Source organism: Aspergillus chevalieri, chromosome 2 (assembly GCF_016861735.1).
Source record: "Aspergillus chevalieri M1 DNA, chromosome 2, nearly complete sequence".
In the NCBI taxonomy this organism is placed as follows: Eukaryota; Fungi; Ascomycota; class Eurotiomycetes; order Eurotiales; family Aspergillaceae; genus Aspergillus; species Aspergillus chevalieri.
This window is the reverse complement of record NC_057363.1, coordinates 2412813-2437029: the sequence shown is the minus strand read 5'-3', so window position 1 is coordinate 2437029 and position 24217 is coordinate 2412813. Positions and strand designations below refer to the sequence as shown.

The window sequence follows — 24217 nt, the reverse complement described above, 5'->3', positions numbered from 1 at the left end:
CTAAACACAATCTCATCTGCGGTTCAACCTAAACTTTGACACATAGAATGTGAGGACCTGTGAGATTGACGCCGAAAATGACTACTTCTAAGCCTTTTACGGCTGCATTTCCACCTGTAACGCTCAGTGGATGGTTCACACCACTATTCTGCACCCGCCGAGCAGTTTTTTAGTCACCAGCCTGTGGTGATGGTCGCGCTCAACCCCAGCGAGCCTTCTCTTCTCTGTTTGAGTGCTTGACTATCTATACGTACATACACGTTGATCTTTATCAGGCGATTAGGGAGTTTGATACCAGCTTTCTCTAGTTTGTATTGTAACAGTACTCTTCCATTATCAAGTGATTCTGTATTCAATTGTATGGGGAACTACCTGACAAGTCCGTGTTTTTTCTCGGCAATATAGAGACTACCATTTCTAGGAGCAGTGCCAAAGTACAAAAAGTTTCGCATTCCCTGGCCTGACAAACGCCCGGGGCCTGAACTACATACTCAATGAACCAATCAGACACAGGGTTACCGTGGAAATCAAGGAGCTGTATTTCAACCATTACTATCGGTGTTTGCACAGTTCCATTAGCGGTCAGCAGGTTAGTAAGCCAAGATTTCCTGCATAGCAGGGGATGTGGCCAAGAGCGAGCAAATAATATGGGTCCAAGCTTAGGAAGGACGATCCCGTGTCGTTAAGGAAGATAATCATGCAGACTAAGTTCGGATATCCGCCAAATGGGGGAAGGAGTCGGACGAGTGCAGCCATATTGTCAGATTTAGCACGTTTATATTCATACAGAAATATCGATACCAACCATGTGAGTACCAGTATTGTTGGCGTAATACGACCTGTAGTGTGCAAGCTGAGTCCCTAGCGCCTTGGAGATTCAGCTTGCTGGCATGGTCAATGTTCTGTACAGTTGCCAGCATTGACAGGGCCGGCAGATTTTGTACCAGGACTCAGTGGAGTCGATCTTTGTACTTTCCCAATTTCACCGCTCTGGGATGGTCCGCTCGTAGGTTGGTTTCACCAGTAACATTTCAAGTGGGACATGGTCCAGGCCATTGTACAGGTCATCCCGTAGGAGGCACCGGATAAGGCTATCCTGTAATCGAGATGTGGCTAGCGAAAGGTTAATTATTGTTTCCGAATCTCAGGCCCTAAAGGTGATTGTCCCCAGCTCATAAAGGAGGGCCAGGTCATGTTCTTCAATTAGTCACAGTGTTTCCTCTGTCCCTGGGTCTGTTCTTTGCGCCTTTTCGAACTGCGCTTTCAAAGGAAACCCAAGTATTTGCAAGACGACGCACCTCACGCACGATATTGAGGTTCGCGGCGTAGCGCCACAGCTTAGCTGTGTTTGACTCTCCCCATACATGAGAGACTCCTTGATGCGGGAGGTCTCCGAGACTCCAATCCCTGGGCACGATTGTGGGAGCGAGCAACCTCAGAGTTGTTGCGTCTACTGATAGACAAGAGATGGTTCAGGACCTGGAGGTACCTGTCGTAGCGGTGTTCGACTGGGAGGCTGTTGATGTACAACAGGGAGGCATTCAATTTGTAGGCGTTAGCATCGTCGATGAGAAGCTGACCAATTGGAGTGCCTGGGAACGAGGAGGTCGGCTGGCCTGACATGGTGACTATGGAAGCCGCTGGCTTATGATTGATGGGTTATTTCAAAAGTCTCAAGCGTTGCTTTCTCTTTGATCATCAGAAAATCGACCTTGACACTTCCCGTGATCTTTCTTCCCATGTGCTGATGAAGTTATTCCGCATGGTTATAACATTACCAAAGGACAAGTTGAAGCTGGCAGCGCATAACCACATGTCTCCAGTCCACGCTCTGAGCTACCATGCGCAAAAGGATGTTTACGTGCATGTGTAGGTCTCGAAGATCTTCATCGTAGTCTGGATAAAATCTCCTCTCGTTACTCCATGGCCCCTGCCGTCGCTATGGTATTCCTGCGCACTAGGTTTACTGGCTTATTCACTCTTTATACCGTGGCTGTGCAGTACTTGGTCGTGGGTTTCCGGAGCGGGCTGGGGATCCCTAGATTACGTCTTGGTGTTAGAAGCCGGCTTTTTCAAAGCTACAAGATTTGTTTGACATACCCAATGAAGTATGGAGCCGGGCCGAAGGTGCTGATAAAGCGTCGTTTGTGGCCGGCGACTGGTGACAATGTGATCATCTCTATATCGCGGTTTTCACTCTTAACACGCTTCTCAGGAGTAGCCACTGGGGTTCCAAGCTCCTTGGTGAGCATTAAAAGGACTTGTTTGGTCGATTTAATTGGAGTACCCGTCACGGATCCATCTATTTGCTCATTTTTCGTGGTCATGTTTGCAGCAAGTGGCAGTGTAGAAGAAACTCATTACTTCAAAGACATAACCCTGTTGCTGCGCTTCCTCAGCAGTAACCTCTTCCCTCTCAGTATCCTTCGAAGCAGCAACAAAATCAACCTTCGACAACGCCGTCGTAAGAAGATATCCAGGATGAGGCTTAACCAGTCGATCAAGAACGACCCGATTAAGTGTCTGGATCACTTTCTCAAACGAGATCCCCGTATTCGCAACAGTACGCATCTCCCTCACCATACTAAAGCTTGTCACGTAGGGCCACAGCTTGGCGGCATTTTTACTGCCCAATCTGCGGGAAATGGTTTTCTTTGTGACGGCCATGTCGTGCTCGCTCCTACCTGGTACTCCCTTACTGCTGGTGCTCTCCTGCTGAGCTTGGGAGTCGGTTGATAAAGCAGATACCTCGCGAGCTTCTGATGCTTTGATGTTATCCCATATGCGAGTGATTTCTGCCTCGAGGCGTTTGTTGCCGAGGCGCTCCATATTAGGTTCTGTCGTAACTAAGTGTCTGAGGCTCAACAGATAAGACAACAGAAAAGGGAAATATAGTAATAAAGCGTTCACTTCATTGTGTGTCACTCCATGCTTATTGATGGGGCAATTATTGGGGAGCAGGGAGCGAGGGGAGGTCGTGACAAGAAGAGAAAGCAACCGACGCGTTGTGGCCTCCTGCTTGGACTACCATTTTAGGAAGCCCAGTGAATGCTCTTCTATAAGGTCATGTGATCCTCGCATTGCCAATAAAACCGCTCATGCGATGCCAAATCCAACCTCTGTGCTTATGGTAAACAGAACCGAAACTCCTTCCAGCCCCTCCGCTTCGTCTGTTTATTCATGGGACTTCCCCGCACATCCCGTGACACGATGTATATATACCCGCTAGATTGCTGCCCATGCTGACAGCGACAAATATTCTACCATAATTCCATAATCTGAAGCAGCGACAAAATGGCCACCGAAATCGACCCCAGACAAGGCGTCGATCCCCTCCAGACACCAAAGCCGCTAAAACGACCCCTCCCCAACGCCGCACAAATCCCTCTACGCACTTTCCATATACCAGACTTTCCTCCTGAAGCGGCACATCTCAAGGAACTGACTTTGACGTCTGATATAAAACCATCGGAGTACTCAGATCTTCTTGCGACGACTGTGTCTTCAGATGCGATCTCGAAATCTATACCCGAGGGAATCGAATCACTTACCCTAGAACTCTTCTCTCTGGGCTATCCAGCATCTTTCCTAGCAAACTTAGGCCAAGCACTTCCAAATCTCAAAGCGTTAACACTGTATTCCCACCTCATCGATGGCATCAGCGACGCTTCGCGCAAAGATGCGGGTGAATTCATGTTCAACGCCCTGGTTGGTAACGGAGATAACGGCGGTGGCCTAAGAGAACTACATCTGCTCGACGCTTTTTGCAGGAAAGGTTTCTATGCTGGAATTGGCGAGACTCTGGAGGATCTGTACTTGGATGGTGATGCAGCTTCGGCGATGCTTCTTCTTGAAGTATCGTATACGTATCGCGGTCACTCGGATCCGGACTTTTTATCGCGTGTCCATGGCGATGAGATTCCGTTGATGTTGGTTCCATCGTTGATTGCTGTGTCGCTGAGGTTATCGCCTCAGCCACAGGATGGATCTGCAGCTGGGTTCTCTAACGGACTCCCATATGATCCAGCGGACGTGGACGCGGATGGAAACCCTATCCCCGGGCAGAAACCACAGGGAATAATACCATTCCCCTCAACATACCCAGGAACAGCACTGCTTGTCGAGAAACTCACGCCAACCCTGGAAACAACTGAAGACGAAACGGAAGACCCACCGATCCCAGGCCCACAAGCCCTAAAAATGCTTGACTCCACCCTCTACACACTGACATTGGACGAACTGTCGCGAATCCTCGGTCACCAAACGCAGCTGGCTGTGTTGAATGCCAGTGTTCTTATTGGAACAGATGAGCATGCAAAGAAGACTATTCTCAATACAATACGATCTGCTAGTCCGGCTTTGGAAACAGTGGAGCTTGTGGGTGTTCCGGAGGAATTCATTGAGGTTAGTTCTCTCCCTCCTTTCTATACTACTTTCTGGCATATTATACTGATGAAGACCAGGAATCTTTGCTTTCTGCATTCCATGAGATATTCCCTACGGCAGCTGATATGGCAGCTTTATCCGAGAGTCTGCCGCAGTTAGACAGCCTTAGCATGAACATCCTATGTGCGCCCAAGTTTGGAGCCGTGAGCTGGAATAAACAGCCAGGTGGGGAGTGGGTTGGTGGATTCGTTGCAGATGACCAGATATAGTCGTGGATTACGGAGTACACAGCACATATTTGATTTCGAAGTTGCCATTGGCGCCTTGTCTTAATTACCTAGTCTAAGTCAATGTATAGCCCTAACCTCCTGGACTTGTAGGTGAACGCTAGTTAAACTCTATTGTATTCTTTCGCACAAAACCAGAGGGACAACAGTCGATGCAAGGTCCACATGAATCGTTAATCATACCACATTAACATACACCTCATTCGAATTCGTGCAGTAAAGAAAAATTACCGAATCGCCCTTTCAATATCCGCCGCCCACAACGCCGCGCCAACGTTATTCGTAAACGAGCACGCAATCGAAGCAAAGGGTATCATTTCCAGCACGAAAGCTGCCATACCAAGTCTATATCCGTTAGCACCACAACCCTCCAATAGAAAGGCGGGAAACTCACCCCGTATAAGCCCCCCGATGCCTCTCCACCCACTCCTTAACCTTCCTCCCATCCCACCCCTTCAACCGAAAATACCTTTCGTGCAGCTCCGGCCCCATCTTCTTCCCATGCACAAACACATATAGCACCGTCCCAACAACCGGAATGAAATTCAACGGCAGATACGCACACGCCTTGATCAAACTTGCCACGCTGATTTTCTCCCGCTCCTGTTTCTCAACATGTTCGGGGTCAATCACATCCCCCAGACGAGAGACCGCGTCGCCGGAGGCGTGGAGGTGGCGGCCTTTAGCGACTAGGTCCTCGTGGCCCTCGCTCATCAGTGTTCCGTCGAAGGTGTCCATTAGTGCGTCCTTGAGGAGGAAGGCGCGGGCCAGGTAGTTCGTGATAGTGGAGGATTCGGTTAACACGAGGAATGCGGTGGAGATGGGTGCGAGCAGGGGTCCGCTCGTGATGCTCATGATGGCGGTTTGCGGGATGTAGGTGAAAAAGAACATAGCGGAGGTTACTCCTAGGCCAAGGGTTGCGGTTGGGTAGGCTTTGGAGAGGGGTGGGCGCCAGAGGGGCTTTGTGTTGGAGAGGTGGAAGATTCCCTGTGTTTTGTTCTATTAATGGTTGCGTTCTCAACAGGTGGGATGTATTGGTACCTTGAGAGGGTAGATGTAGGCTCCTGAGCGGGCTACATCTCCTGCGGATTGAAAGAGACTCACAGTCTCGTCGACGAGGACGGATTTTATGGTGTCCATCGTGGGCAAGGTGTGATCAAGTCTTGGTCCAGGGTCTGTTGTGAGCACAGGACGAGGCGCGGATCGGCACAGGTTGAGATAAGCTCGGTGTGGAGCCACGTCATTCCGGGCCACACTGCATATCAATGCCCGATTTGTACCGTCTTGATACGAATACATGCCAAGGGGTATTTACCCCACGGTAATCTGTTTACCATTTTACACGAACTACAAGAATCCATGACTGTACGATGGAGACAGTAGTATTTTTGTAGACAAATTCGCGGTATTTCCAGCCGCATGTCATGATTGTCTTGCACTTCGCCCATACTCCGGATATACCATCAAACGCCAGAATTTATCAAACCAAACGCTAATTTAATACAGTACAGAAAAGAGATAGAGAGACAGACACACACACACACACAGAGAGAGAGAGAGAGAGAGAGAGAAGGGAAAAAAGAACAGGAGAATAGGAAATAGGAAAGAGAGAGACGGGAAGAGGGTAATGAAAGTAACGCAACGAGTGAGAAATTTATCGGTTTCGGTCAGGTCCACCCCGGTGCCAGGCTGAATCACCATTGAGGGCGGACAAGCTTAGAGATGCAAAGTTCCGCCATCCTGAGGCTGGAGCAGACGAGTGTTCTCGCAAAAGACCTATCTCGTCGCCCGCATGACGCTCAGTGTCGGACATCTCATCTTCGCTGGCGTTTGAAATAATCACTGGAGTAGACGCAGTCTGTGGTTCTGAATCATGCGCACGACCAGCATCATCAAGTTCATGAGACTCGTCGTTGGCACTAGATTGAGACATTGACCGGACAACATCGCCTTTGCAGATTGGACAGGTTCGCCGACGTGTTGTGAGCCATGGTGTGCTAGACAGATCGTTAGTGAACTTCAGGGACAACTCATTCAAAATGCAACTTACATGCACTCGGCATGGAATTCATGCCCGCAAGGCAGACTCATAACTCTGCTTTGCCCATCTATATATTCTTCAAGGCAAACGACGCATTCCACTTGCCGTCCCGTGTACTTACGCCGCCATAGTCGTGAAGGACTCGAACGTGGCTTTTCGGGTCCAGGCCGCGGCCTGGGCGGTGGTGGACTTTCAGGGCGGAATTCGGGCGACAGTAGCGGAGCGGCCGGCGAGTCCATATCGCGACTCGATGGCCGAGGTGAGCTCGAGACAGAGGACGGCGTTGAAATTGTATGGTATGTCCTGACGGGAAGACGATCCACGATGGACTTGGGAGCTCGCCAGCGTCGCCGTCGAATGCGGGATCGTATCAACAGCAACGCATAAACGACGGATAGAGTAAGCAACGGACTGACAACTAGGACAAAGAGTGTATCGAAAAAAGGGCTTGTCGACATGCTCGTTGGTGTTAAAGTGACCCACAGACCCTCATGGTCTTCTGACTTCGCTCCGTTGGAATCCTTGCTGCGAGAAAGGAGATCACGTTTGTTGAGGGATGAAGCCCAGTCGCTTTCACTGGCATCTTTTTGACCAAAATGGCGCGAAAACCATCCTTTGGAGGTTGCCCGTGATCCAGGCTTGGCGTTCACTGCGTCGCTTTCATAGCCCGAATTTTCAGCACTCCAATGCTTGCTGTATCCATTTTTCTCGGGATTTGAGTACTCTCCACTTCCAGGAGTCGCATGGCCACCTCTAAGACCAGTAGAAGTAGATGCCAAAGCCTTGGTTTTTGTTGTCTCCTTCTCAGCGGCCGTACTTGGATCAAGGACATGCCTTGCAGGTGCTTGGTCCGGATCACGCCAATCATGGACTCCAATGACAAAACCATCACCGTCCGCGTAATTTGAAGAGCTCCAATCATTCGATTTGGTCCGCTCATTTCCACTGTGGTCATCGGACGGATCCAGCTGGTCCCAAGAGTCCATCACAACCCAGTCAATGTTTCCACTGCTAGGTGGACGCCGGCTGTCCTCCGTTGAATGGCCCTTGCTGCTGCCCAGGCCAACCAAAGATAGGAGGCCGTGGAAAAGCCCGGCTTTGGGCTTCTGTGGAACAGTAGATGGCGCAGCCGCAGATTGGCCAACCGACGATGGAGTCGGATAGGCAGACGGGGTCGTCATGGAATCCGCAACTTGCGTACTCGAGGTGGTGTGGGTGGAGGGCCTGGTGCGGGAAGCCTTCGATTCCTTCGCCCGGTTGGCCTGGTTCGCGTACTGCGGAGGAATGAGGGAGGACAAAAGGTGGGCAGTCGTGTGAGAAGTAAATAGGGCAGGAATCGTCACATTGGATGTGTCACCACGCGCGTACATTGTAACCAGACTGCCACCCCTGGTATCATCTCCAACAATCACACCGACACCTCCCCGTCGTTGAGCCCACTTCACCTTTTCCAAGAAACCGCAACCACCCCTGCTCAGCAAGACAACCTTTCCTGCGATTTCCGCACTTTCCTGCAAGGACTGGACATCTGCATGTGTTGTGGATCGTGATGAATCCATGGGCCTTTCGGTACCAACATCCACCATGCTGGACTCGCGAAGAGGATGGTGAAGGTGGTCGTCTGTTCCATCGTTTGCTGGTGGGGAAGAAACGTCGTCATCTGGAAGATCCTGCGAGTCGTACTCTTGTTTGGAATCTAATATCCGGCGATTCTGGGGAGTGGCGCCGTTTCCAGCACTCGAGCCTGAGTTTCCGTACGACTTCTCTCCGCTCGAAGTCAACTGGCCATGCTTGTATTGGCTTTCACCCTCTCCCCACCCAGGAATATCGGAGCAGCCTAGTTCCCCCTCCACGCCGGCTACCAAGTCTCTCTGCCCGAAGCCACTGCCAACCCATAGTTGGCCACTCAGACCCACCTTTGGAAGCGAAGGGCCAAACGCTGCAGGTCTGGCCAGGAAGAAGGTCGAGTTATCATCGGTAAGACTGATGATAGCGGACGGAGGGAAAAGCGAAGAGGGGAGATTGAACGAGAAGAGAGCGTGCAACCCCGACGATCGACCAGCGAGCGCACTAGGGTTGGTCACACGAGGCGAAGAAAAAAGAGCAGAAATGAAGGTATAAAAGATGGGTAAGAAGATGAGACAAAAAAGGAGGAATATCAAGCGAGGCGGTCGCATATTTGCCCAGATACCCAAGGTCCCTGTACCACACGCGCACACGAAACAGTCGAGGCAGGATACGAGAAAGAAAACAAGATTATATTCGGCACGCTATATCTTCTCTTTTGAAGACCAATCAACCGGTCGTCGGAGAGCAAGATACCGGGAGAGTCATGGAGGTTGTTAACTGCGCGAGGCAGAGCGCGGGCAAGGGCGGGTAGTTTGGAAAGGAGAAAAATCGAAGAACAGAAACAGAGAAAGGAAAGAGCGAAGAGAAGGTAATCCAAAAAGACACGGCCAATAATGTCCAGCGATGAGGAAGGAAGCAGGAGAGCTGACAGGAGAGAAGCGAGAAAAGGGAAGGAGAAAAAAGTGATGGAGAAATGGAGGAGAGGAATGGAGGCGGGCAAATGACTCTGCCTAAATGCTGTATGTAATAGCTGTATTGTCTTGTAACGTTCATGTAATCTAGTACTGACCCATACTACTACGGCTACACTCTGGATTTTGATAGAAGTATTTTCTATACCTGTATCTCTAGAGTAATATATAGAATAGACACTATCTAGAGACTTCTCATGTCAGACTGCATTGCACTCTCTATATCCTTCCCATACAAAGCCTGAAGAAGATAATACGATTACCGCCCGTCTCCCCGCAGATCATGCCATCATCGGGTCCACTGCCGTTATTGGGCCGTTTTAGCACAGTGACTCGCATAGTAAAGCGCGGTTTTACATGGGGAGCACGAAAAGACGAAAACGATGTCTGGAAAGGAGAATGAGTGTAACGAGATAAGAGTTAAAATGTGGTTTATGACGCCTCGAGTCTATCCCGAGTGGGGCCGGATGGCAGTGCACCTTAGTGTGGTTCGCTGTGGCTAGTGTTGACGCCTGAGGCATTTAAATATCTTGGCACGATTATCTGGAACGATGACGTCGAGGCTACACAGGCGGGCTACACAGGCAACCATCACAACATAAGCATTATGCCACTCCAACGTCAGTCAAAACGAGAGATCTTGTTATATCCCCCGCACATGGCGTCATGGAAGTCCTCGAACCAGTATCGAATCTGGAGGGTTGCGTGTTGAGATGGACATGGGGGGAATGCGAGGATGGGTTATATAAACCCAATTGATACTCGGAACTCGAAGTAGAATATCAAATCTCTTCCAGCAAAGCTTTTATCATTGAAAGACTATAATTGACATTTGCTATTTATCATGAGCAACCTCGTGCATAAGGTCAAGGATGCCGTCACTGGCCACAGCTCTTCCTCCAAGGGCAGCAGCGGCCAGTACGACTCGGCTAAGCAGAGCTCTAACTATGGCTCCAACGATGGTAAGGATCTGAAATTTGAATCCCTTTTCGAATTTATTGTTTGGTCTGCTGACACTGCTTAGCGTACCGCACCGGTGGATCTGGTAACAACACTAGCTCCTACGACTCATCGAATCTCGGCAACAAGCAGAACTTGGGCAATGACTTGAGTATGTGCTTTTCCAATGAGTCATGAGATTACCGGAACTGACTATAACAGAAAACCAAGGCGGAACCTACGGACAGAACGCTGGCAACTACGGAAAAGACTCTAGCAGCTACGCTAAGGACTCTGGGAACCACGGAAAAGACACCAGTAGCTACGGAAAGGACACGGGTAACTACAGCACCGGTGCCAGTGACTACGGTTCCCCTCGTGGTAATTACGGCTCTGGTGCAGGCTCAGGCGTTGGAAACTACGGATCCTCGAACACTGGAGGCTATGGAAGCGGCAACAAGCAATCTGGAAGCTATGGTGGATATGACAATGTTGCTTCTCCCAAGACCGGAAACTATGGCTCCCACCAGACTGGCAACTTCGGAGCGGCCACCGACAACTCCGGATCTTCAAAAACTAGCGGTTATGGTAGCCAACAGTCTGGGAACTACGGCTCCGGATCGGACAGATACACCACTGGAACAGACAACTACGCCTCTTCCAAGACGGGTGGATATGGCTCGGGCGCTGACAGCTACGGTAGCAAGGGGTCCAACTACAGCTCCGGAGCCGGCAGATACGGATCTGAGGCTGGAGGCTATGGCAACCAGACTGACAGCGCCGGCGCGGGAACTGGTGGCATAGGCTATGGTGGTGGATCTGGGGCCACTGACACTGGTCGTCACAGCTCAAACTTGGCGAACAAGTTGGACCCAAGGTGAGTACTCTTCTCCAATGCCAGAGACAAACCACAGGGACACTTATCTAACAAATCGTTGCAGAGTGGACTCCGACAACGACAACCGCGCCCGTCACCAAGCCTTTGGCGGTGGTGCTCAAGGTGGCAGCAGCTACAACAACCCGAGCTCGACTGCAGGGCCCCACAGCTCCAACTTGGGTAACAAGTTGGATCCTCGCGTTGACTCGGACTTGGACAACCGCGCTACTCTTGGAACCCAGCGCTAATGGCTATCACTCTTGAGAGCCCACGAGGGCAACATGTCACGACTGTAATGCGTTATTGATTGACTATATGATTCGGTCTAACGTACTCCACATGCGAATGTAACACACGGGCGAATGTAACACGAAATCGCTCCGACGCGACTTCCGATTTCTACTACAAATTTCACCACACCCAACGATGCCTCAGAAACATGATGAAAGCCAAGTAATATTGGCCCTTCAAGCTATGCAAAATGATAAAAATCTAAGCGCTCGAGCCGCTGGCAGGATCTATCACGTGGATCATGTGAAGCTTAGTCGCCGCCGGCGTGGCATGCAATCACGATGCAATATATCAGCCAATTCACGGAAGCTCACTGATCTAGAGGAATCAACGATTGTCGAACACATACTTGATCTAGATTCCAAAGGGTTTCCTCCTCGGTTGTCTGGTGTGGAAGATATGGCCAACCGACTACCGACTACTCACAACGCGCGACGCGGGACGCGTTGGGGTAAACTGGGCTAGCACCTTTGTCAAACGGCACCCAGAGCTCACAACTCGTTTCAATCGGAAATATGACTATCAGAGGGCTCTATGCGAAGACCCAGAAGTTATTTGTCGTTGGTTTACACTTGTTCAAAACACAATTGCGAAGTATGGCATCCAGGAAGCAGATATCTATAACTTTGATGAAACTGGGTTTCAGATGGGAGTGATCTCGACTACAATGGTTGTCATAAGCTCTGAACAACATGGAAAGGCAAAAGCAAAACAGCCTGGCAATCTTGAACACTGCTGATGTCCTTACAAAAGGCACGAGGAAGATAATGCATAAGATGGATTTGATGGAAGCAGAGATTCATGATCTTCGGGCGGCAAACGAGGCCCTTAGCAAACGCCGGAGGGCTAAAAAAACACGTCTAAGGAAAGGAGGGTCGCTTTCAATACTGGAAGCTCAGGAATTAGGGGATCAAATGGAGGTTGAGGTGCAACTAAAGGAGGAAACACGCATTAGGGCTGGTCGGCGACCGCGGACTGAGACACGCGCGCGGCGCTGTGGCAATTGCGGAAAGGCCGGACACAATGCGCGTTCCTGTCAGATAGTAGTAGAGACGTCTGAGGAAGATGATTCTGAATAATTTTAATGGAATTTTAGTGCATTGGTGGAGATGTTGGAGTTAACATCGCGGCGGAGCGATTTCGTGTTACATTCGCCCGTGTGTTACATTCGCATGTGGAGTACGTTATGGGTTCTGGACATAGGATTTCGTTTATTCCGTGTATTATAGCAGATTGATAATCCTCGTATAGGACCATAATTGCCATTTTCTTCCGAAGGTCTCTGGCTTTTGTAAATATGGTAAACTTGCGCTTTCACTGTATCACTTGTAGTGTCCATCTGCGATTTCGAATTTCGGTCTGGGACTTACACAGGGGTATATGGACAATTATTAGAGGGATGGAATTAAGAAGAGCAAGAGAGCATAGTTGACTTCTCTGAATCAGCGTCTCGTAAAAACAACAAAGTTATCCAGCATACTTGCTTGCTTGAATTTAAGAACCACACCTGAACTAGCAATAGTAGATGTATGACAGGTAGGCATATTGGACCATCGTACAAACATACCGAAGCCCTGAACGAAGACCAGGCTATGTGGCGACCCACAACAGCCTCAAATTCGCGCAATTTGCTGAAGAAAACATAGAACCATACGTGGAGCTGAATGATCGCATCTTCATCGTTGAGGAGCTTTATTTCCAAGCGCCCAGGGCCTCATCATAACGCACAAAGAATCCAGTGTTGACACCGTACATGAGGTCTGTGGCATCATTGGAGTCGAAAAGAGCGTCCCGCAAATTAGCGTATTGAACCGCGTTTTGTTTCATAAATCCCAGGGGAATACTGTCAATGAGGTCTGCACGTGGTCAGAATCAGAATTATAGTGACTAGAAAAAGAAGGTTGTACTTACAGGAGAACGATGCAGTTGCTAGATATCCTTCATTAATAGCGACTTGGGTAGGCCACTAGCCAGGCCACGTTCCCAACATTCTTGTCCACTACAAGCTTTCATTACTGCACTCCTAGTACGGTGGGAATCGGAACTTTCTCTGGGTAAAATGTAGATTGTCGTATGTGAAACCCAATGCTCGTGCATCCCACCGTGAACGTACTCAGAATGTCTTGTAATTTTACCAAGAGAGAAGACTCTAAGTCAAAAAGTCGACCAAGCTCAGCAGTCGTACGGCGAATTGTTACCACACGGTCTTTCCATCCTTATATCAACGGCAAGCAAACGTCGAAGGCTTTGGAAGGTGTCTCGAATTTCATGGGGCTCCCAGTGCGAGTCCTGTCCTTGTCACTAAAGGTCTCGCAGCTTCGACCAGCATAACGCCGGTGACTTGAAACGCGTCGAAGTGCACTGTTATTCTGGGAGATTTTCGTGGCCTTGTATTTAAAAAAGAACTCCAATGAAAGCAATGGCAGGCTGACAAGCGTATGAAGCGTCGCCGGAAGGCGTATCTCTATGTATAATTAGTATTAAGGCGGTCATAATTTTGAAACACCATGCATAAGTAGAATGATTCTCCTTTATCAGGAATTTATGGCAATCGCTGTTGCGTGCAGCAGCCTTCTTTATGCTTTCCCTTTTGGGTAAGCGCCTTGTTTCCCAAGAAAACCCTCTTCTTTCGTACTCTCACTTCCACTCTACCCAAACCATGCTGTTGCTGCAACTCCAATTTATACTTGAAGCCTTTCCATAGGTAAGCTGATCCCCTAACAAGAAGCTACGGCTTTCACTGACTGCTTTGTTCTTCCCCAGCCAGCTTCCATTCACAGTCTCCTCAGACTCCAGCGCACCTCCCCTTCCCTGCGGTCATACGGCCGCTCTCTTGAAGCTAGCATCACCAGATATACGCAAAGCTACTTTGAAGATACCCTCTCTCGTCATTTTATCTATTCGTTCGCATCAACATCCCCTCTAAACACTCTCACCATGACAACAAGACATCCCATCAAGTCCCATGGCTCCTCTCGCAGATCTGCTTCGGCTGCTCCTGTGGCAAGACCTGACACTACGTCGTCCATTCAATTAATACCCTCATTCCTTGAGGCAAGTCCGGACGCAAGATCGTGGAGATCACACCCAGTGTCTCATTCGCGTACGCAAGATGGAAACCAAGATACCTCGGAAGAAGAGAGTCCGGATAGGTCTTCCAGTCCTGCTTCATATGGACACAGCGTCAGTGACCAGGGCACGCCACAAAGTCATACTAGCGAGTTGTCTAGGGAATCCGTCGAGCGTCCGCAGAACATGAGCGACACTATACTCGGGCCAGATCCTCGCCTGTTCGGACCCTTACAATATAACCCGTTGAGCTATTCCGAGGGCTACGCTTCGCAGTATTATTCACCTTCAGCATACAGCTATTATCCAACACTTCAAGCATATCAGTATCCAACATTTGCGCCATGTTCTGCATATTCGGTTACACCCACAGCTACTTCGTCCAGTTCTTCAGCTACAGTCAAGCCTGGGTCCTTCAGTCAGGAATATCCCATTGAAGGCGGCTACATGCCAGAATCAACCTTCCCTGGCTATGATGGAGCTTATGGACGTCCATACCACGTGGCGCCTTATCGACATTTGCAACTGTATCCGCCTTACCGAAACCTGCATTTAGCAACGCAACTCGAGGGACACGCTGAGCATGCGCTTAACGAAGATACAAGGAGGAAGCATGCTGATTCTTCACGAAAGTCGAGATCTTCTGCCAAGACGGACGAAGAAAAGAGGCGGGATATGAGGGAGGCGGTGCTGAGGAAAGTCGAAGAGGATGAATCTCGCATTGAGCAAAGCGTTCAGCAAGGCACAGCTAGCTCAGACGAGCATTTAACGCCTCCAGAATACTCACGAAAGTCAATACCTGCTTCTAGGCAAAGGACGGAGGAAGAAGAAAACCGAGAACTCAGGGATGCGTTTCGAAGACGACAAGAAGACTACGATACTTTTCCCGCATGGATGAAGCAACAAGAAGCGGCTGCAGATGTTGGCAAGCGGAAAGAGGGGCTTGAAGCTTTCGTCGACGTCGTCCTTGAGAAGTCTGAACTGAGTGGCAAGCGAGCTGCTTCCCAGGGACCACCAAGCGAACCGAACAAGGAGGCTCGAGAGCAGGAAACAGACTACATAAGGGTTTCGCACGGAACGACTGCCAAGCTCATGCGAAATGTTGAGGAGCCAATCGTGGACAGGCCTACGGTCAAATCCACCAATTTCAGTGAGATATCTATTGTATGGAATGCCCAGAATCCAGGCTAACAAATGCGGCAACAGTAGACACTAGGGACAAGCCGAAGTGCCTGCCTACGGCCGCCGGAAGAGCTCTGAAACACCCTCCAGGACTTCCGTACCCTGCTCCGAATGCGCTGCTACCTGAGCCCCTGTCATCCAGAAGAGCCATTATGGCTATTCAAGCGAGACTAGAGGAAGCAAACAATTGGTTTCACAAAGAGGATTCGCGCAAGGGAAGACCGCTTCAAGTGAAGATTGAAGAAATAGCTCGTGATTACAGTCTCTCAAAGGATTCTGAGCAGGATCGCATTACCGCGAAGCAAACAACCCTACTAATCGGGGGTGTCATTGCAAACTTTCTTGATTATCTTGATGGGCGCGATGCCAAAGGCCTATCCGATCCCTTTACAATGTTCAGATACGTCAGATCTCGCTACTGTGATAAAGCCACTACTGGACGCCGCAGCTACTTTGAAATTGACCCTCTTATCAGCCGCCGTGCAGCCCAGCCGCGTCGTTCTGAGAAGCCGGAGAAGAAGTTAGTTTTGATACGGCACCGCAGGCCCGAACTATAGTCTTTTTTGGTCTCGATTGGAATACCAGAGCAGTTGTTTATTCTTTTTCTTCTTTTTATCAGGCATAGATACCCTCTTGTTTATACTCTTTTTGACTTTATGCTGGGCGTGACTTCTTAAGATGATTTTTGGAATTGCTTCGTTTTTTAGTATAGTGCGCATGATAGACATTCTTAGATCAGGACATACAACTGACCTCAATTGCAGCGATGTGCTGCCTTAACTTGACATCAATCAACGTTTGTATTGAGCAGGTATTCGTACTATAATTTCTGAGGCATAAACCTATGTCCAGAGACTGAGAGCATCGTACCCAGGTATTTAAACCAGCATTATTTCACGGAGTAGCTTCCAAAATGTCTGTTGAGCACCAAGCAATATTGAATAAATTTCATTCTGCTAATTGAAACCTCTAAGTATTTACCCGGCATGTCCATCCTTCCAGTGACCTCATTCGAGTACTGGTTCTTATCGAATAAATTATTCAGCCCATTCGATGGATCTCTCTCGAATGAACCCCTTCGCAGCCTCATACTCAACTCTCTCTCCTAAAGCTCACACAGCATAACATCGATGGTCCACTCAGCATCCTCCGCAAGCTGCTCTTCTCCAGCTTGCGCTGCCTCCTGAGCAACCTCATCGAGTCGTTTCAGCCAATACGTCCATCTCAACAGACTGAATCCTGCATGTGATGACAGCTTCTGACCTAGCTCCGACTCGATGAATGTAGGACCAGACCACTATTCCCGAGATCATCAGAGCAATCCATCCACGGGGCGTCCGAAAGTGATATGATCTTTCTCCCAGCTTCACGTAGCCAAGCGCATGCTGACGGGAGGAAAGCGGCAATAGAGGCGGTATCAGTACTGGCATCGCTGAGGCTTCCAAGCGGCCGCGCCGTCTCGAACATATCCCGAAGAACCAACATAGGGAGTTGGAAAAGTCTGTCATGATTTAGACCAATCAACGCGAATCTAGCGAAGAAATAAGCGAGGTTAAACCACTATATAGCACCCATCTCTACGCAGTCACTGATCCAGAAACCCATCATGTCCGCGACGAAGAAAGGTAGGTCTTCCCAGAGGATATCAGCTGGTGTAGTAGGATCTCAACCTCTCCACTTCCACTCTGGTGTATTGATTTTTTCAACGGCCCTAAGCCCCGGGTCCGCAATAGGGCAAGCGCGAATCGATCTTGTTCGGGGTACTCGTGCGAGACGTTCTGCCAACCTGGTAGTAGATATACCAGAGATCATGCAGAGTTGGTCCGAATGTTTGGAAAGATTTCCTGCTGGTGCACCAGCGCTCGGTTATAAATGACTTTGTTGTTTGCCGCCCGAGGACCTCGCTGAAGTTTCCCTGAAAAATAGCATCGCGAATTGATTCTCGATCTCCGGGAGAGGCCCATAGAAGGGACGCGCAGTCATCACCTGTGGGTGGCTGGTCTTCCGATCCTTGCATCGTGATGATAGAAGGTTGAGTTTGCTTTGGTGAGATGAGTGGAATCAATGGAGTGCATGAGAGGTGAAATGATGGAAGGTGGGATTCTGTGGAGATGCTAAATATATCAATATGCATAACGTAGGAAAGTCCCTTTTTGTTGGGAACGGCTCTGTCCTTTTGGGCGGGGACTGCACCTAGTCCTGATATCAAGCGACAATCTGTAGGGCGAGGTCCACTCTAAGCACTGCGACAAGGCTGGGGTTCTTTTGCTGCTTATGGATTTATCATGTAGTGCCTTTTTCTTCTTTGTTTCTTTCTTTATGCTGAACCTTCCCTGTGACTAATTGCTGCTACCAGACGCTTACTTGCCGTCCCTTACACCTTCTTGTTTGGTCCTAGGATTCCCTGATATTTTGCGTTGCTATCCTTGATCTTCTCGTTCTTAGATACTTGGATCTGATATCATTTTCTGTTCATGGAAGAAAGAAACAAACAAAGTTAAGGGGGGGGAAGCATCTAACTACTCATAGCCCCAAATCTCAATTCCCTCCACCTCAACCTACAAACTCCAGTTTTTCCTCCATTCAGTTGCATCGTAAACACACTCTTTCTATCCATAGACTGAATCAGTATCGTTCTCCTAAGGTTCTTCTCCGGCACCAACGCTACACCACTATCTTTGTTTCCAAAGTAAAGGCCCTCCCCAATCACCTCCCAACCAGGCTGCCCTACATTCCTCCAGAAGACATCATGTACGGGACTTAACTGAAACAGAAGCGTACTGTGCCGGTATATCCGCCCCTTGGCCTCGATCTCAGTACAGTCACGAGCTGTATTAGCAATGAAAGCACCAAATACGGTATTTTCACTGCATTCCTTCGTTCTCGGTATTCCGGATACCAGAAGGAGAATTGACCCTCTGTAGTCGTAACTGTGTCGGCAAAGTTGACGGCTGTGTCCAGTTTACTCTTGGGGTTGCCGTTGCATTGATGAAATAGCTGCAGTTCACCCCAGTCGAAGTCACCGTAGAGCACAGTAGCTAGTTGGGTGAGCTTTGGGAGCGTGAGACTCTGCCTGGTCCGGTGATGACGTCTCTGAGGCTGTAATATGCTTCAGGTTTTTTGATAAGGGTGGATGCAACGGTATAGATAGAGTCGAAGAGCAACGGCTGGACCTTTTAGCAGAGTTCATATGTACCAGAACAAAGAGCATACCACTGCTTTAGCAGAATCAGCAAACATCGGCCAAGGTCGATCCGGCTTCTGTTAGGGACGAGGGGAGCGCGTTGTGGGTTTGGAAGAAGGATAAAAAGCTGTTTTGGTGAGGCTCGGTGTGCCATTGGAATCTATGCAGAGAGAGTGGAAGTGTTGCTTGAGTTGAATGTATTCTTCGTCGCTTGGATCTCCATAGTCGCTGACCCGCTCGCTGAGTCGTTGGAGGATGTTGTCGGGGTCCATAATGCCCTCTATGATCCAGGTATAAAGCCGGTTAGAGGCCATGGTATGCAAATTGAAATGGAATGTAATGGGCGGCTTGATAGAATTATGTTCAAGAACAAGTCTCTTCAAAGAGGATATGTGGTGTTTTGAACCAATTCAGCCGTTGTGGCAGTGGTAAAGGAATACGCCTTGTTTCCAGTGGAAAACCGGGTACCTTGTAAAGATAGCTCGAATGAACTATAGAACTGCCGTAAGCTACTTAACTTTTAGAAGCATCATCTGTTCAGATTGGACTGGTTCAGCATAAACAGTAATGGATGAAAAGAGAAGCCCAGTCTATGTACAACCCTAACAAGCTCAGATACACGATTACAATATGAAAATAATAAAAAATCCACATGAATAATCTGCCATTAACCCATCCATCCATCATGACTACCATCCTACGCCAGACATCCCTAATCCCATCTGAGTAATGAAAAAAGAATTACAAAAGGGAAAGGAGAAAAGAGACATTATCATAACCCAGAACGCCGTGCAAATGGTATGTACGGATCATCAAATGAAAAAGAAACAATAGAGCAGAACGATACCTCAACTAACAACTGACGAGGTTGATGTGATTATCATTAAGCGCTGCACAAGCGAGTATGGTACGGTGAGGGTGAAAGGCAGTGTTGGCGATGGGGGAAGACCGGTTGTGGTGGAGGAAGCTCGTGTAGGGCTCGTACGTGGACAGATGAGTGCCATCCACGTTGAACGTCTTCACTTCATGGCGGTTGGTGCCTCTGGTAAAAATAATTAATATTTTTGTTGAACTCAATACATGATCTGGGGGAACTTACACGCTGAACACCGGGGCGTGCTCATGAACACTCAGAGTACGAAGGGTATCTGAAGTTGCATATGTTGTCGAAATCGGATCGTCCATTCGAAGGTCCCAGAGCCTGATTTCTCCGTTCCGGCTTCCGGAAACCAGCTCTCTCAGACCACCTCGTTGCATATGGACATTTGTTATCCACTGCTTGTGCTCACGCCAAACCTTGACCATGGACGTTGTTGGCTTCAGACGTTGGTCGAAGACACGGACGGCACCATCACCGAATCCAGCCACGAAGATATTGCCGGCAACTTGATCGGATGTCAGGGAAGTGATGCATGATCCAGACCGTGCAGGGATGTCCTGTTAATTAATGTCAGATATATTTTTTAACCAGTAAAGTAGACACGATAACATACGTTGCTGCAGACTTCGGTAGCTGCATTCCACACTCTGATAACCTTGACATCACCTGCAACAAGCGCCTTGCCTTGTCCTTGTTGCCAGTCAAGGACAAGGCCCGCATTTCTATTACTAGGAAGAAGCTCTGGGAGAGCCCTAAAGGCAGTGACAATCTCGGCATCCTTGGCAGACTCATAATGTCTGAAAACCTTGAGAACACCATCGGAAGAACCTGTCATCAAAAGCGCCTGGTCGTCTTCATTAATATATCGGACTTCATTGATCTTCGATCCCGGTGGGTTTCCGTTCGAAAATCGATTGAGGCGCTTATGGCTTTGCCAGTCCCAAATTCTGAAAGATTGTCAGCTCAAATCCAAATCAGACTTTAACGCTGATAACTTACGCAATAGTATCCCGATCATCGGCAACCGCAAGATGATCCTCGAATTGGTGGAAGCACATCTTCATCGGCTGACTGCTATTCGACAAAAGAGCCATCGAATTATCCCATCGACTGCTGCCAGCCTTGGGTTTAAGGGGTTGGGTCTCTGTGATGATCTTTTCATTGCGACTCCGTCGCCATAAACGCTCGTTGTAATCTGCGCTACCGGGCTCGTCGGGCTCATTTGGCTTCATTTGGGGTTCGCGGAAGTACTCTGTAGACCAATCCAAAAATCTGCTCAACAGAGGAATCGTGGGGAGCACGGAAGTATCCCTCGGTTCAAATCCACGAGATGTGGGAATAGGCGCTTGGTGGTATGCAGTCGCCGGAGCGACGTGGTCGTTGACCTCCGGGGGTCGGGTCCATTCTGGAGGAGCGCGCCCACGGGGGGTAATGGGCATGCGGTTCGACATAGAAGGCGATGTTGGGGGTTGAGAAACGAGCTCCGAGCCAGACGCACCACCGAAGGCAAGATTTTTCAGCGACGCAGCAACACTTGCTGTCCGCCTAATGCCTAGTGAGAGATACCCCTCCTGTTTCGGTTGTGTTTGGGAGGGAGGCGTGGGAGGGGGTGCGACCTTCTTCGATTCGGGCCTTTCACGGATAGGTAGCCTCTGCGGTACGCGGGATGTGATATCCATGATCTCTCTGCGGATCCTATCCGTCACTGATGCCATAGGGGATTGAAGGAGCATGACATGGATATAGTCCACGATCGCGCTAGCATCCTGGGCAATATCGGGGTGTGGGTCAACAGAAAGAATGAGAAGCTGCTTCCAAATTGTGCCGAATGTAGTATTCCGGGATAGAGAATGGAATTTAGCGCTTGAATCTGGAGATCCGTTCTGCGCATCATCGAAGGGGAAATCCCGGGGCGTTTCGTTCGCGAGCTTGTCGAGAAGTGATTGCTTCTCCTCTTGGAGTTCCTCATATGCAGCGACAATGAACTTGTTCTGATACCGTTTGGCAAAAGTCGAAAAGTAGACAAGCAATTCCTTCCGCACAAGGACACTACCATCCGAAGCCATCGGCAGCACTGTCATAGCCAACGACTCCTCAATCTGCGCCACCTGGTCCGTCAAATCAGGGATGCCCAAAAATGTTGTCAGTGCGTGCAACATGGCCGCCCGCACCTCCGGCACAGGGTCAATGTTCAGTTCGCAGAGCCTTGCCGGGGCCGCACAACGAATGCCAGCCCATTTGGCCTCGGGGAAGTCACACCAGAGCATACTCAAACAAAGGCATGACCATTGTCGCAGAAGAGGGTTCTCGACGTCTGTCAAATGCCTTAGGCATGAATCGAAAAGCTCTGCTGATAGGCAAACGTTCTGACCCTGAGGGTAGTTTTTGCAGAAGATAGAGACAATGAAGGCGCACATGGCGCGATGCTCGCTAGCATTGCCGACAGGAATCGGAGACGAGGGGTTAAGGATGTTTATAAAGTAGTGGATGCCATTGTCCTTTAGTAAATCATTCTGGACAGTATGGTCGACTGCCATGATTCGGGCCCAGATAAACACCATGACGGGCTTTAACTCCTGAGCGGCCGACTGCAGCAACTTGACGACATACGGGAAGATACCAATGCTCAGAGCAAGATGAACGGCCCAAGGTCCCAAATCAAGGAATTTGCTGAGTAGAATCAACGCTCGCAGACGATGCGCCTGGCTCAGGAGGACTTGTAAGACAATTGGCAGCTGGTCTGGCGGGTTCTTCTCAGTGGGTCCAGAGGATAGGTAAACCTCGAACGCTGTGAGTTGCTCAGCAAAAAAGGTAGAGTGCTGGTACTCGTAATGCCGCCGGCCCTCTTCATGGTCAATGAGCGCAGGGAGCTGTGCCAGAACCATCTCCACCGCCAGGTCCCAGCTCTTCCATAGCGGGTGGTGGTGGGTCTCTGGCAGCTCTGGGGAAGAGATCGGATGGCACTTATATGTGCGCATAATGCGCTCACTGAGCAAGAAGTTCCGGAAAAGAGCAGCAACCATCAGGTCTTGTCGGAAAAGCTTCTTAAAAAGGGGTCGCGGCAAGGTATTCCATGCAATTGTGTCTGTAATGGCAGTGAAGATCCAGTTCAGTTCTCCTAGCGGGCTGCGCCGGTCCTGCAAACGACCAGGGATTCCAAACTCATCAATGGAGATGTTAGTCTCCAGCGGATTCTGAAGGATGAAGTACCGGAGAGCAATCTCGATGGGTGTGGTCAAGCAACTGGTGAACAGGTCAGCCGGTAAGTCTGGGTCCGTTGGAAGAGACTCGTTTTTCTGGCATGCGGCCAGAAGAATGCAATCCCCATAGTTCTGGACGAGAGCGCTAGGGTCTCGTTTCTTTGCTTCAATATTTTCCTTCTCGTGCTTGTCGACAAACGCATGGAAGTTTTGGACGATGTTGCCCGCGCGCGAGACGTCAAAAACGAAGAGACTGGGGCCAGCGAGCCAAGACTGCAGATCGTACAATGAAACGGGAATATATTGGGTGTAGTTCTTGTTGAAGACCCAGATCTCGCCCGACTGAGTTGGCAGCGGAACTCCGTGGCCGTTGTAATGGAAGAGCACTCTTTCATCTTTGGCATTACGGCGAAGGTGTATGCAGAATTTCTTTGTCTCGTCTACGGACGGGTCGAGGTACTGCTTGTACCTCGTTCGCAAACTCAGAGTTTCATACTGCTCCTGCAACTTCTTCCCAATCTGCTCCATAATCTTGTTTTGCCCACCGCCGGTAGTCGCGGCTGGGTTAGGGTCGACCCAGCACTCGAGCTTCGCGGTTGGGTTTGTCTTGACGACATCGGGAGGGTCAACACCGATGTTTAAACAAATGGCGAGCGCAGCGGAAACCGTTTTCAGGCGATCTTTCATACGCCAGTCCTGACTTGGCCAACTTCCAACAGGATCTCTTGGGATACCGTTCGTTTCATGACGCTTCTCCGTAAAATACATGTAAAAGTTCTAGAGACCGCTTGGGTTAGCAATCGATGATATAATGCAATATGCCAGCACTCAAGTCAGATATCATTCTCCTTACCGAGTGAAGGACCTTGAGGTATTCACTCGAGGTATATTCCTCCTGCCAACCATGTCTCATGGCAAAATCATCCTCGTCGTCATCCCCGAAAATGGACTTGTCGAATCCTACTCGCGGTCCATAATCACTCCTGGCCCGTTTCAGGGCCGCAGTCGGTCGTCCACTATCCGATGCACGATCCGATGTTAACCGAGGTCGCTCCTCCGCAACCAACGCTGCGCTGTCACCGCCCGAGCTGGTCGGTCGCCCGGATGATGATGAAGCCGCAGGGATCTTCTGATCGATTGTGGTAAAAGACCGATGGTGATTTGGTGCGGGGGACTTGTCGCGAGGAGGGATGTGTGTATCGACATCGCCAAAAGCGACTCGAACCGTCTTGTTGGGGTTCCTGCGCGGTTCCGCCTGCACATTCGGCGACTGCCGTTTCAACATGGTATTATTCTGGTTGTCCATATCAAGAATTGGATCTTTCATGACGGGCAGATAAT

General features: G+C 49.5%; 8 protein-coding genes across 8 annotated transcripts; 2 read left to right on the top strand and 6 right to left on the bottom strand.

Annotated features, from left to right (window-relative positions):
* Positions 1-1338: 1338 nt before the first annotated feature.
* On the bottom strand, positions 1339-1623 carry ACHE_20849S (uncharacterized protein; the record flags this gene model as incomplete). Its single annotated transcript, XM_043285198.1, has 1 exon — positions 1339-1623. The coding sequence occupies one exon, from the start codon at positions 1621-1623 to the stop codon at positions 1339-1341; it is 285 nt and encodes a 94-aa protein (XP_043133913.1).
* A 348-nt stretch (positions 1624-1971) lies between these two features.
* On the bottom strand, positions 1972-2252 carry ACHE_20848S (uncharacterized protein; the record flags this gene model as incomplete). Its single annotated transcript, XM_043285196.1, has 2 exons — positions 1972-2038; positions 2101-2252. 2 exons carry the CDS (start codon positions 2250-2252, stop codon positions 1972-1974), a joined length of 219 nt encoding a protein of 72 aa, XP_043133912.1.
* A 58-nt stretch (positions 2253-2310) lies between these two features.
* Positions 2311-2829, bottom strand: ACHE_20847S (uncharacterized protein; the record flags this gene model as incomplete). Its single annotated transcript, XM_043285195.1, has 1 exon — positions 2311-2829. The coding sequence occupies one exon, from the start codon at positions 2827-2829 to the stop codon at positions 2311-2313; it is 519 nt and encodes a 172-aa protein (XP_043133911.1).
* A 465-nt stretch (positions 2830-3294) lies between these two features.
* On the top strand, positions 3295-4655 carry ACHE_20846A (uncharacterized protein; the record flags this gene model as incomplete). The annotated part of the gene is made up of 2 exons (XM_043285194.1): positions 3295-4404; positions 4464-4655. The coding sequence occupies 2 exons, from the start codon at positions 3295-3297 to the stop codon at positions 4653-4655; spliced, it is 1302 nt and encodes a 433-aa protein (XP_043133910.1).
* Positions 4656-4900: 245 nt separating this feature from the next.
* Positions 4901-5813, bottom strand: ACHE_20845S (EI24 domain-containing protein; the record flags this gene model as incomplete). Its single annotated transcript, XM_043285193.1, has 3 exons — positions 4901-5018; positions 5068-5660; positions 5715-5813. 3 exons carry the CDS (start codon positions 5811-5813, stop codon positions 4901-4903), a joined length of 810 nt encoding a protein of 269 aa, XP_043133909.1.
* Positions 5814-6327: 514 nt separating this feature from the next.
* Positions 6328-8891, bottom strand: ACHE_20844S (PA and RING finger domain protein; the record flags this gene model as incomplete). Its single annotated transcript, XM_043285192.1, has 2 exons — positions 6328-6670; positions 6724-8891. 2 exons carry the CDS (start codon positions 8889-8891, stop codon positions 6328-6330), a joined length of 2511 nt encoding a protein of 836 aa, XP_043133908.1.
* Positions 8892-10098: 1207 nt separating this feature from the next.
* Positions 10099-11318, top strand: dprA (putative cell surface protein; the record flags this gene model as incomplete). The annotated part of the gene is made up of 4 exons (XM_043285191.1): positions 10099-10216; positions 10279-10365; positions 10416-11070; positions 11135-11318. The coding sequence occupies 4 exons, from the start codon at positions 10099-10101 to the stop codon at positions 11316-11318; spliced, it is 1044 nt and encodes a 347-aa protein (XP_043133907.1).
* Positions 11319-19648: 8330 nt separating this feature from the next.
* Positions 19649-24203, bottom strand: ACHE_20842S (ubiquitin-binding TORC1 subunit KOG1; the record flags this gene model as incomplete). The annotated part of the gene is made up of 5 exons (XM_043285190.1): positions 19649-19838; positions 19896-20233; positions 20290-20623; positions 20676-23653; positions 23730-24203. 5 exons carry the CDS (start codon positions 24201-24203, stop codon positions 19649-19651), a joined length of 4314 nt encoding a protein of 1437 aa, XP_043133906.1.
* Positions 24204-24217: the final 14 nt, after the last annotated feature.